General features: G+C 37.1%; 1 protein-coding gene across 1 annotated transcript; it reads right to left on the bottom strand.

The window, feature by feature from the left end:
* Positions 1 to 849: 849 nt before the first annotated feature.
* Positions 850 to 13,887, bottom strand: LOC113047234 (meiosis-specific coiled-coil domain-containing protein MEIOC-like). Its single transcript, XM_026208570.1, has 8 exons — positions 13,425 to 13,887; positions 13,004 to 13,117; positions 12,450 to 12,598; positions 12,233 to 12,346; positions 4,954 to 6,688; positions 3,384 to 3,518; positions 2,786 to 2,966; positions 850 to 2,151 (listed from the first exon to the last, which is right to left on the bottom strand). The coding sequence occupies exons 1-8, from the start codon at positions 13,428 to 13,430 to the stop codon at positions 1,949 to 1,951; spliced, it is 2,637 nt and encodes an 878-aa protein (XP_026064355.1). The 5' UTR covers positions 13,431 to 13,887; the 3' UTR covers positions 850 to 1,948.
* Positions 13,888 to 13,977: the final 90 nt, after the last annotated feature.

Below are 13,977 nucleotides of genomic sequence, written 5' to 3'. Positions count from 1 at the left end.
GACTATTATGATTTTTGTCATAATTGTGCAGCCCTAATTTGAAGCTGCTACATATTGTGCCAATGCCGATACCTTGTAGACTGCCTTCTCATATGCAACAATAGAAACCTTTAGTGTCTGTTAGCTTAGTAAGATCAGGTGATTGAGGCATTCCTTTATCGATTCCTTTATTTTAGTATTTAACATTTTGTACTTGAAAACATCCTTGAATTGGTACTTCACTCTTGACTAATATAACTTGAATCAGAGCATATAGTTCTGCCTTGGTGTCATGCATTGGTTTTCTACCACAACCACAAGGTGCAGTTTTTTAAATTGATGTTGTATTGATGCAGACTCAGTTTGATTCAGAGGAATCATCAGAAGCTTTGCTTGTAAACTCTGGGTGTCACTGCTGATTGCAGAAGATGTTATTTGTCTATTTATGTCTATTTATGCAATAGGAGCTCTGACCCTTCAACACTGTTGACTGGTGAAACTTCTCATCTATCCAAACACTGCTTTGCTTAACGCTGATGTTTTTCTTTACATCAACACAACTTAAATGTTCATATGTCCAAATTATTTAATAATGGGTAAATGTTTAGGATTTCAGAACTGAATGAGTGAGGAACTTGTTTACAAATGGCTTTCGTAACTCAGCCAACTAACCGTTTTTGGAAAGTCGGTCCTAAAACTGTTCTTTTAAAACATCAATTATTGTAAGTGAACAGTCAAATTCACTGCAGCGTTACTGAATGACTTTAGTTTCATTGCGTACGGACTGGGATCAACTTTTTTTTAAATCAGACCATTGATTTTGATTTTCAATCAATGTTTAATTATATAAACAGCAGTTTTACACTCCACTCTGTGGTTTTGTGTTGTGTAAGTTTAATTGTTAAACTTGAACAAAAGCATAAGCAAAAAAAACAAAGGCAATATGAGTACACGTCATATGAACTATGTCAATCTGTAGCATTTTCTAGTAACGTGGTTGACATCATTTATTTCAGTGCATGAATGATGTTACTCTCAGCTACTCAATATATCCTCAAATGAGTTACATCGCAGACAGATTGACCACATACATACATTGAAATATAGAGAATACGGAGTTGAATTCAGAATTGAGATAAACAAACTGCAAATAAATAAATTCACTTTCAAATTTTCCATAAACAAAACAGATTTAGGAAAGGTGTGATTGTCATTGTTAATTCAGTGAGACCACTAAAAACCAAGTGCTGACTCCAAAGAATCACGCACATAAATAAGTAAAGTAATAAAAGGACAACTGGAACATGTCCTGTTGATCATAAATACTGTCTTTGCCTGAATGTGTGTCACTGGAACTAAAATTAGCTTAGATTCGAATAGATTAGATTTGAATATGTTGTAGGAGACACTAATTAAACTGTCAAAAAAAAAAAAAAAAAAAAAATTCAACACAAATCATTTTTGCTTCTTGTGCAACTATTTATACATTTCTAGGTCAACTGGGCAAACATATCCCATTATCCTCCAAAGCCACAGATCTTGCTCTTGCCATACATTCTGTTCCATTATCACCATTCGCCAGTTAAAAGTTCCCTCTTCTAATTTCATCTCTCTTTCTGTCACTGTTAAATCATTCTTTCATGCGCTCTCAAAACGTCTCGTTTATACTGGCAGTTCTTCTGGGGTCCTTAAACAAAATAGCTCAGTACTACTGCCATAATTCCATGTCTTTTGGAGAATTTGATTATAATCTGATTGGTGGTTTTCACAGAAGACTGATAAATATTAATGAACTAAGAATTCCATCTGCTGCCCACAACTGAGCCTAACGTATCACTTTGGTGGAATAACTTAAATAACTCATTCACTCTTCTTAAAATGCAATCCCATCACCTCTTGCACTTTTTTGGACAGGTTAAACCGTGTGTCAAAAGACACACAAAAAAACTGTCTACCTGCCAGAAATTTATCACAGGGCAGTCAGTGCCCTCTCCAAGCTGCTTTGCTCAGGGCTGTCTTGACCTAAAGGGGAGCAGGTACCCAGCTCGACTCTCTCCTCTGGGTAACTGTTTGTTTTGGGCAAAGTCATTTGCAATGCACACCAGAGAGCAGTCCGGGCCTTTCTGGTGCTGCTGCAGAGGTCCTTCACTGCAGATGCCAACAGAAGGATCTCTGTGAGATGTGAAAAATATTTTTTATTTGATTTTTCTTTACCTTTTTACACACAAGATGCAATTACTAACTAAATGTTCTGTTACTAAAGGCTGGAATACACTACCAATTTTTGCCCCAATTTTCCTCCAATTTACTATCTGGAGAAATTGTCTCTAATTGGCAGAAGTCAGAGCCAGTCTGAGAAATTTGAGATGACAGGTTTCATAAAAAATCACAATAGTGTATGATGGTCACAGACTCCAATATTTTAACTGCAGTCTTTGATTTGATCCACTCAGAGGAAATCAAACATGTTTGATATTTTCAGCTGATTTTAGAACACGTTACGCGTCTCCAAGCAACAATCTGCATGTTTCCGCATGAGATTGTTGTAGTTAGAAAAAATGTGAAAGTGTATGCCAGTGTACGAGTTTTCAAATTTGGTAAGTGTATGATGCCCAGTATTTTAAAATCTGTTCAGAGTTGTGTAGTGTATTACAGCCTTAAGCAGTAAAACTAAGACTGAGTGGGACTTTACCAAGCCCTGTCATCTTCCACTTTTCTAGGATTGTGGCTTCACACTAGATGATATAAGATTTCGTATTTTTGTGTGTGTATTTCCTGGTTTTGTTACAGTGTATGACTCACTAACCCCTGTCCTCTCTAAAGGAGGCCGCTGGCTGCCTCTGTCTGCTGCTGGCATTGATGAATTCATCCTTGCGGCGTGCCTGAGTGATGTAGATGACCTCAAGATGCCTGTCTAATGCTGAGCCAATATTAGCATGAAGCGGAAAACTGCGCAACTGCTCCATTTTGCCTAGCAAACCTGCCACCTACAAACACAACAAAAGTCTTCATTATAATATAGAAAATCATTCATTTGTGCTACAGTTTCAAACACGTACATTTAATTCTAGAATATAAGGTCACCGTAGGCAAAAATGGAAATGATACATATGTGTAAATATTCACTTTCTATGAAGTTTCTTTTTTCCAGCCACCACTATTAAGATTACTATTACTTACTATTAGATGTAAAACCTGAAGACAACATAACACTATGGATGCCAATAGAATAAAATCATTTTGATTATTCTTTCATGATAACATAATACTATTGATAATAATTTATGTCCGTTGCATTTTTACACTGTACTTGTTTGAACTTTAAGGCAGGCTCACTAGCACTCTCTTGTGGCCCCCTGTTTGAAACCCCTCGACAAGACTTTTATGAGTAACACACGACTGACCCTGGCCTGTTCACGCAGCTGATCTACAATGAGGCGGTCCAGTCTGGAGGGGTTTGGAGGCATTTTAGGTAAAACACTACTGGTCACCACAGACACACGTTTCCCCGGGTAAGTCTTTGTAAGAACAGCTTCTGCCTGTCAGAAAGAACACATTATATTAGTTTGTCACCTCATCATGGTTGTGAAATGAAAACAGAAAAAACAATTCAGTACCATGATACACCAAGAGAGAATCTGTGCAAGAAAATCATTCAAGTAACTTATTTTTCCATAAATTATTTTCCAAAAATAAATCATTGTTTAGTCTATTAGAGTGCTGAAACAAGAATGCATTTTTGAATACCAAAAACCCAGAAACAATTTAGCATTTTAGCATTTCCCATTCCATCTTCCTTAAGTTCATGAGTTTCTTGAATGGATTTTTGCTTAAATTGCATAATAAGTGTTTATATTCTGACTATTTTAGACTGGTTTTTGTAAGCACCGCTGTGGAGTGGCCCAGGACCTGTGTGATTCGTCATTAGTGTTTGTCAGGAACGCATTACTTAGTAACGTGTTACTGTAATTTGATTACTTTTTTAGTAACAGAGGAATAAATGCATTATAATTTTCAAAATAGTAATTAGAGTATAGTTACAAGCCAAGATGTGACAAGATAAAGCTGTGAGCGGGTAGACACTTGTGTGTGTGCGGGATGCTGGAGAATAAAATGATTCATGGCACTCCCGCAAAATAGCAGTATCTAAACATACAATTTCTAAAACAAATAAACTGTTATTCATCTATTGCACAAAAACAACATGAACTAATATAACATATAAATGATTAACAGGTGCAAGTGTATGCAGAGTTTCTTTTTAAGATATAACGTGTGTTTGCAGAGTTGAGCAATGCAGTGCTGAAATTTGCACGCTCACAAATCACGAATCCTCTCATTATAACACACAAATTGTATACATTATAAAAGATTCATTATGCATATATTTGTTGTGTTATAACAGATTTGTGAGATTGCCATGAACTGAGATGTCTTTTAGAGATAATAAATGCAGCGCTCTTTGCTTGCATTCTGCCAAAGCATGCCTGCAGTAGCTGCTTGCTTTAGTTTAAAATAACAGTGTTCGGTGAATGTTGTTGCTTTAATATCAAATATTTATCGGGATCGTGTATGCTGGGATTTCATAAATTTCATGGAAAAAAGTAGCGTAACTAATAATGTAACTAACTACTAATTACTTTTGAAATAAAGTAATCAGAACAGTAACGTGATTTCTTTTAAAAGGAGTAATCAGTAATCAGATTACATTTTCAGTTACTGTTGAGTTACTTGCTCAACACTGTTCATCATAAACACAGACAGAGAGAAGTAGTTCCGGCTACAATGTTCTTCCACAAGACGCTTGAGGTTCTGTTTATAAACCACTAGAGCGCCAAAAGTTGTGTACTGCAGCTTTAAGATATTTTCAGGTTTTATTCTATGACAAAAAGTATGTCAGTGTAGCACCACATACCTGAAAATTCAGACATGAACTACATTAATACACTTATGTCTCAAAAACATCCCGCTTACTTGCTTTCTCTCTTTTTCCAGCATCCTCCACTGCTCGTAACATTCCTCCAAGTAAAAGTGTAGTTGACTGTTGGGGCTTCCGAGCGCCTTGCCAAACTTAGGTAAAGTCATGGCCGACAGAAACCCGGAGAAAGACCCATCTCCTGATGTTTGGCTGAGCCCAATGCATTCTTGTAGATAAGGGCTGAATGGCGAAACTTCTCCCTCTGGCAGACGTTTATTCATGTCGATGAGAGGCACAGAGCAGTAAGGCGACTGTGACTGAATCAGATGGCATGTGCTTTTTCTGGGATCACCCATCTGGTATAGGAATGGGAAAAGTTGTGATGGTATAGCTTTGGCTGAGTTTGAACTTGCTCCGTTGTGTCTGATTTGTCCTCCGTACAAACTGCCCAGTCCCTGATACTGATTTTGCAGGAGTCCTGTTCTTTTGTCTGCCTCTTTAGGGAAACCAGGAAGTTTAGGTTTCATGCCAAAGCACGGAGAAAAACGCCCATCGACCATGAGGCCCGCAGACAACCTGTTTTGCTCCAGCTGGAGGTCAAAATCTGAAATATCCACATTTCCCGCTCCTTTCCTTAATTCCTCAAGACTGACCTGGCCTATCGCACCATGTTGATTTAGTGTGTTCCCCAGACTCAAATCAGCCGAGACTCTCGCTGCAGGACGGAACAACTGCTGAGAAGGAAGCAATGGAACAGCCCCTGATGTGTTTGAGAGGTTTGCAAAACCCTGTGATTCATTGTTGCTGTTGGTCTTTGCTGAAATCTTAGCTTGTTTTTGGTAATGGTTTGAATGGATAGGCTGGTACTGCTTTACACCGTTCTGGGTGGTGCTGCTTCCTATCAGGCTGGCTTCTCTGTTTGGGTGGAGGACTGGAGGCACGATGGTAGGAGAAAAAGTCTTTGGTGGCCCAAACCTTGAAAATTCATTCAAAGTATAATGACTTTGTTTTTTATCCACTACTTTAGCTCCTCTTTGCTCCATATGGTTGCGTGTCACCTCTCTCTTAAAATCTGGTGTTTGAGTAATAAGCTCCGACATCCTTTGAAAAGCGTGACTCTTCTGCTCTGCCATGATTTCCTCAAGATTCCTCTGTGCTAAAAAACCATTCTGGGTGGATTCTCTGCAATAGTTCATATCCTGCTCTGCCAAGAGAAAGGCCAGTTTACTGATATCCTGCACAGAGAACGACTGGGTGTTTCTCGGTTTATCTTTGCTCAGACATGAAAATTCATGAGATGAACTGAAATAGGAGTCATCCATTGTTTGTGGAGGGCAGCAGGAGTTGAGTGATGGAGTTGAGTTGACTGAGTTTATATAATCAGACAGGCAATTAGTGGTGCTGTGGTATCCTTCCTCCTTCTCAGGTGTAATATAGTCCAGTTTACCAGGCCCGGTCTGGTAGAGGCTAGAGCTTAATGCTGGGGGTGTGCTCAGGCCTGGGGGGCGAGGGATATCTTGAGGAGAATACTTGTCGGCCTCTCCATTACAGGTGGAGAAATTGCAGGGAAGTGCAAAAGAATCAAAACCATTACGATTCTGAAGTTCGGCCCACTGATGAGATTCTCGACCAGCAGGCTGAGGAGAAATATTGCTGACTGGTTTAGGACAAATCTGTTTCGTTGGGAATCCAGAAATGGGCGACATCTGTACCTCATTATTGAAGTACTGCATCCGGTCTTCTCTTGTCAACTTTGGAGACCAAACATCTTTCAGACTAGATGCTAGCCTACTGAAAACAAAACATCACATTTTTAAAAAAGATGATTGATTTTGGGCTTAAATTATTAAATTACTTGTTAACATAAAACTGCTTAAAAATGCGTAAAGGTTTAGTTCACTCTAGGGGTGTGACGGTTAGTATATAAGTACCGTGTACCGTGTCATTAAAATATTTTTACAAACATTTTTTATCAAAAATTATTTTAATTTTTTAGATAGGATCATCAGATGCGCAATATATCGGGAGACATGGTTTTTACCACTTAATGAAGTTTTGTAAATTGCAAGACATGTTATTTACCACTTCATAAAATTTTGCTTTGTAGAAAACCTTTCCTAAAAACGAATTTCGTTTTGTACAAATTTTATCTTAATTTTAATAAATGTTTCATCAACCAATTGCATGTATTTTAATAAATAAAAAGCAAATATAGCAGACAATGATAACCGTGACGCATTCACTTGCACTGCACTGTGAACTAGAGCGCATCTCATCATAAATGAAACTCAGCGTAGGCCTATGCCTCATACATTAGCATTAAATATCTTTGCTGCATCCTTTCTAGAACAGACAATGGCTTTTTTTCGCGGCTCACATCAGCAAAGTATTGCATCGCCATAGACCGAAAAAAATCAGCGGATGGCGGGCGGGTGCGACTTTGAAATTTGCTCAAAAAACGTTGGCGCGGATGATGAGTTTTGTGACAGATCTCCTTAATAAACGGAGGTCTGAAATCTCTGCCCCTTTACCGATCAGAGTGCGCGCTGACACGGAGTTAACCCGCTATCTCCAAGGACAACCAATTAACTCTACGGCAGATCCACTAACCCCCGCCCCCCCCGACGGTTATGTTATGAACCGTCACATTTGACTCACGTCTAGGGGTGTCCATGGTTAACCGGTTAACCGATTAACCGTTAAAAATTGTGTAACCGAGTGAAACATTTTGCTCGGTTAAGTGACGTCAATGGCGTGCATTGAATTTAGTTGTAATACATTTTTGCACCACCAGAGACCGCCAGAGCGCTCCCAGACATTTGTAATGTCCACAAGAAGAAGTCATTTTTCTAATATGAAGCGGGCTAATACGAGTGACGGGGCAAAATGCAAGTATTGCAATACAGTGCTTAGATATACTTCAAGTACAACCTCGTTGTTGTAATCTCAACAGCCAACACCCGGGCATCATTAGGCCGGTCAGGACACACTGGATGCGTGGCGAAAGCATCTCAGCTGCGTGGCGTGTCTGTTTTTAATTCGGTTCCCATGTTAACAGGTTAGAGCTTGCCGACTGCCTGCGTGAGACGCGCGGCTCAGGCGCGGCTCGACGCGTGCATGCTAGAAATAGAACCGTCGCCTTGTTGGAAGCGTTTCCAGGCAAAGTATAATAGGAAAATATGTTTATATGTCATTTTGTACACAAATACATATTAATTCATGACATTTTGATATTTGAAAGTCTATAGGTTGACATAAATTCAGATATAAATGTAATTTAAATAAATAAATAATTATCGATTTTCAAATATTGTACGTGTCAAACATAGTCATAGCCTTAGCGAGGCGGCCGTGGAGTCTGCTTGTTACCTTTTGCCTTATACATTTTAGGCTTATTCTCAAATTCAGATTGTGTTCATGGGCGGCATTATTAGGCAGTTTTAATAGGACAATTTGACCGGAGAGATTACATTTTGTCGGACATTCCTTTTTTTTTCGGCCAATGTCCGGATATTACTATGGTTATGGTTACTATGGCACACTATGGTTAACCGAGTATTAACCGCTAAGGGCCTCGGTTAACGGTTAATGAAAAACTTGAGAACGTGCAGCCCTACTCACGTCATAACCGTCATCACCAATTCTGAAACCGGCACACCCCTAGTTCACTCAAACATGAAAACTAGCCCATGTTTAACTCAACCTCAAGGCATCCTAGGTGTATGTGACTTTCTTCTTTCAGACGAATCTAGTCAGAGTTATATTAAAATCTTCCCTTGCTCTCTGAATGGTGTTAGAATGGCAGAAGTTGGGTGTTTTTGTTCAACAGTCCAAAATTTTTAATATAACTATGATTGGATTCGTCCGAAAGAAGAAAGTAATTTATATAATTTGATACATACAAAAGACACTATAGTGGAGCACCCTCCTAGTGGTTGAGCGATATATCACCAAGGCTGATATGTGGCATTTTTCAAATATCGGCATCGGCCGTTAAGTTTTTCTGCATAACTGATATGTGTTTGAGGCGGGACTTTCATTTTGACGGTGCGTCAGACTTTTATTTTGACAGCGCTGAGAGCGGCAGCGCCTGAGCACACACAGCTCATATTCTCTCTCTTGTTCGCTGTCAACATTAACAGTTCTGTCTAATACGGATAGAAACTTGTCTAATAATCTGATAGAACACTTAAACAAAGGAATTAATGTATACAAAAAGTATTAATATGATTGCTTTTATATTATAAGTAATTATAATACGTTCTCGTTTGCCGTCAGAATAGTGTTGTCACGATACCAAAATTATTGTTTCGATACCGATACCTAGTCAAGAATTGCGATTTCGATACTTTTTCAATACTTTTCCTGAAAAGGGAAAATACACTCTCAAATATCATTGATGTGCTTTATTTTAAAACCAGGACAACATTCTAATCATATAACACACTAATAAATTAACATATGAACAGCAGATATATTAAACATTTGAACAAAATATGAAATGTCAAAATATAATAAATAAATCAGAGCAATGACATTCAAGGTAAAGAAATAATAAATTTAGCAGCATTATCTCAGTTATCATAAGAAACATAAGAGTAATAAATGTAACTTGATTCTGAACTTTGAAAAAAAAAATATGAACAGGGATTATATTAAACAATGTTTATGAACTCTGAAGATTAAATGTCAAAAGTTTTTTTCTACCAGTCGTGGAGCGGCGGCCACAGTATCACTTGTGCTTGCTCATGCAGCCTAGTGATGCTCGAGTCGGGTTTTTTTTCCAACCCGCGGGTCCTGCTTTTATGAAATTATTTGGCCCACTCCAGCCCGCAAATAAAGTAACATTTCTTTACCATCGGGGACATCACGGAAGATACGTTGCTACTAGACTCATATTTCTCGTTCACTAAAGCTCCCTCCACAGCTGCGCGCGAGCACGGCGCTATTAGCAGCGGATGCGCAGCTCGTGAACAGCTCTGTGAACTGTTTCATCCTGTCAAAGAGTTACTCAATATGTGACGGAGCATGTTATTTGTTGAATGTAGTGAACGAATCCGCCCTTCACTGAACGAGATTGCGAGATATGCTCATTAGTGAGAGTTGAATGAACTGATACATCTCGTTCGTGAACTAAATGAATGCGTATACAGGGACAGTGAGCCAAGTATGTAAATCTTGATCAGCAATCAGCAGATACAAAGCGCAGTTATAGGAGCTGTGCAGATACGCTCGTTTTCATATTTAGCATACAGAACATAACTCCACGTTTAATCCCTGATTAATGTGAATATTATATATGATGACCAAACAATTTAAATGTTAATTATGCAAGAAAACCTTGTGCTTTGTTCATCTGAACAACTTATTAAAACTTTTTAATGCGATTATGCACACATTTTAGTAAAGCCAAATCAGTTTAGTAAAGCTACTAATGCAGCCATCTCGCTGTAGTGCTTTTTCTTTTTTTTTCTTTTTTTTTGCTGCTTGCGTGTGGAGATAAAAACACAGCCGTCCATAGGGAGGCACTGGAAGCAAACCAACATGAAATACGTCTCTTACAAATCTGGAACGCAGTCATTCTTTGAAGTATCGATACTAATAAATTTAGAAATTGTGAAGTTTTTAATGTCCGAGAATCGTGATACTTTTGAAGTATCGGTGCACCGTGCAACACTACGTCAGAATTAAACAAATATGCATTTATATAATTTAAAAAAAATCTTTGAATGGCTAATGGACATTTTAATTGACAAACCTTAGTCAAACTTACTCAAATCCAGCAGTGAGATCTTGTGAAGTGTGTAGGTCGCAGTGATTTTGCCAAGTAAGACATGTTCCTGGATCAACATCTGTTGATGACCCTGGATCAACATTATTGTCCAAAAATTCAGACTTAACCCAATCCCCACCCCTAAACCTAACCTTACCTATAATTAATTTAAAAATCAGAGGGAAATGATAGTTTATTAGCATGGGTATAGAAGCACCTAATCCTGATTTTAAGCCTAAAACAGATATTTACTTAAAAGTTATATCTCGACTCTGATTGGTTGATTGGAATGTTGTTCCAGGAACATGTTGTAGTTGGTGAAATCACGCTCACCGAAGTGTGTATGTGTATCCAGCATGATCGTGTGTTCTCTGTGTGATGGTCGGTCTGTGTAAATTGATTGCTTTAAACTTTAAAGTCGTGATTTCAAATTATGCTGCATTTTGCATTCATCCATTGTCATATTCATGTCCTTTTAACAGTGTGCTGTGTGTAAAATGAGGGTTAACCTGGCTTTATTTGAAAAATATGATTCCGGATGCACACAGACTTCCCAGAATACTGAGTGCCCTGTTGGTTACAGTGTTTACTTCCTTTTTAGTTATATTTTTATTAAATATTTATTTATTTGTGAAAAATACTTTGTCATCTAAAGTATAAGTATGTTTATTTAACACAATAATTGTTTAATCCACTGTCAAATGATTTTAAATTTCTTAAATATTAATTAAAATAAATTTACAAATTATATAGACTATTGCCATCCAAAAATTTATCTTTACAGGTTTTATTTTTAAAATAAACACAAACAGGATGCACAACAAATGTAAAGTCATTTAAAGACAAAGGGCTTTATCTTGAAAAAGGTAAATTTGTTTTAAAATCCTTGTTACTGCAATTATATTGTTATACTCTATTTGCATTTCCCATGATTTATGTATCTAGTTTTGATGCGTCCATGACTTCACGAAATACGTAATCACGTTGAAAAGATAATGCATCAACTTTTCAAAAATGTTGTATGTTCAATGACACATATTCAAATTTTTGTAAACTGCGTTTGACTTAAGTCTTTGACAAGCAAGTTTGACTTGTAAACACAGAGTCTGTATTTCCGCCTACATCTCGCGTGACCTTTTCAATGTGATTACGTTTTACGTGAAGTCATGGACACGCATCGCAGAGCAGTGCAAGGTGAGCATTTCTGTACATAAAGCATGTACATTTTACTTTTTTTTTCAAACATGACCGATCGTTCTGAAACTATAATTTTAACCTTGAAACATTTGGTAGCCATTTAAATCTAATATGAGGAAAATAATCCTGGAATGTTTTCATCAAAAACCTTAATTTCTTTTGGACTGAAGAAAGAAAGATGTAAACATCTTGGATGACATGGGGGTGAGTAAATTATCAGGAAATTATCATTTGAAAGTGAACTAATCCTTTAAATTCATTTGAATTTTAAATGAGCTATTTTTACACTAATTAGTAAATTATCGACCTACATAAATTAGTAATAATTTCATAGTTTAATTTCTGTCACATAAATCAAGACTTACTTCTCTGAGACATATGAGGAGTATGGGTCCATTGAATCTGGTTCTTCCAAGATGTCTGACACTAATCCATAAAGATCAGCCTCACTCCCACAGTTATTGGCATCTAACAGATTTCTATACAAAAAAACAAAATTTTTCTATTTAATAACAAATCCATTTTGACTCACAGTAGCATGTTAATATATAACGTCCATTAATAGCCTCTGTGTCTACTAACCTGTTATTAGGTATGACTTGAGGCCAGTTCACTGATTTACAGTCTTCTTCCTGAGTTGGCCAAACTGTGTAAGAGAGTGCTGCAGAGTCTTTGCCATCCAAGAATGGGTTGTGTGACAGCAGTCCGCTGTCTCTGAAGCTGTTCTGCAACTGAAGAACACAGCATTTGTTCATTAAAGGCAGATAAGGAAGTTAAATGGATAAAATATATACAACTAAAATAAATGTTAAAAAATAATTGTGGGTGTAAAAATAAGCTAAACAAAGAACGCCCTTAAAATATTTAATTAGTCTGTTGTTACAAATGCTGCCAGGTCCAAACATCTATTGAAATATCTATTGCAAGTAATATAATATAGTTATTTCATTTTGCAAAAAATAGCCACACTTCACATCTTTTGCATTTGGGAAAACCCATAGACATCTGACATTAACTTACACATTCAAACATACGAGGAAATAAAATGTAATTAAATTTAATAATTACAATTTAATTAATATCTATACATTGAAAATTGATGCAGTAAAGCCACAATTTGAAGAGGCCTTTCTCACCTGAGGCTTGTTTGAGGAAAAGTAGGAGTCTGGTCCTGAATTATGAAATCGATCAAAGCCTGTTCTTGCTCCATTTGTATCCACATTGATTTTGTTTTTCGCTGCATTATTAACCTTAAAGTAAAAGAGAGAATTATGGCATGACAAAAAACACAGGTTTTACATCCAGTAAATGAGGCCTTGTGGGGATTTTTTTTTTTTTTTTTTGGTGATACGACATAACGGTAACTTACCGACTTCAACTTTACAGTTAAACGTGAGTCGATATCACTGCACTTTTCTAACTATGTTATTTAATATTTTAATTAGTTACGTTACACCTGGTCATCTTTATCATGGCAGTAACTCAGTTAACTTAAAAAGCAGACAGAAAAACTGAACTAACGTTGGTGAAAAGTTTTTCCTCAGACTTAGCTCTTACCTCCATTGACAATGAACTTTGCAGGCAGAGAGCCTCTCACTATAAATTATTAGCGATATAAATTATAAATATATACTATTCACGATTGTTCTAATAAGTCAACTGATTTACTGTGAAAATAAATTAAAGACGACAAATGTCTTTCACTTAAAAGTATAAGCTTACGACCTCGCCCGTGTCTCTTCACGACTGTAACCGCGAAGCGAAGAGTTTGACGTCTCGAGCCGACAACTGCCGACAGCATTCCTATTGGCTAAACCGCTTCAATTAGCCAATCAGAATCCGTCAAATAGTCACGAGGCGTGATGCAGTCAGGCTTAGTAACGGAAGAATACATTCTCCTTAAAATAATTTAAGAAAAGAAAATTTACAGAAGTAATTACATTACACGTATTTTAGCCGCGGGTATTAATTTGTTTACATTTAAATGTAAAATTTTCTTACAAAAATTTTCAAAACTTTCCTTCTTTTATTTTAATTTTTTAATTTATACACAAATCCAAGAATTGCACAAGCGAAATGCAAAATGCCTCACATCTCTTGCTAAATGAAG

The sequence above is a fragment of the Carassius auratus genome, chromosome 28 (genome assembly GCF_003368295.1).
Source record: "Carassius auratus strain Wakin chromosome 28, ASM336829v1, whole genome shotgun sequence".
NCBI classification, from domain to species: domain Eukaryota; kingdom Metazoa; phylum Chordata; class Actinopteri; order Cypriniformes; family Cyprinidae; genus Carassius; species Carassius auratus.
The sequence above is the reverse complement of the archived record's forward strand: the minus strand, read 5'-3'. Positions and strand labels throughout refer to the sequence as shown.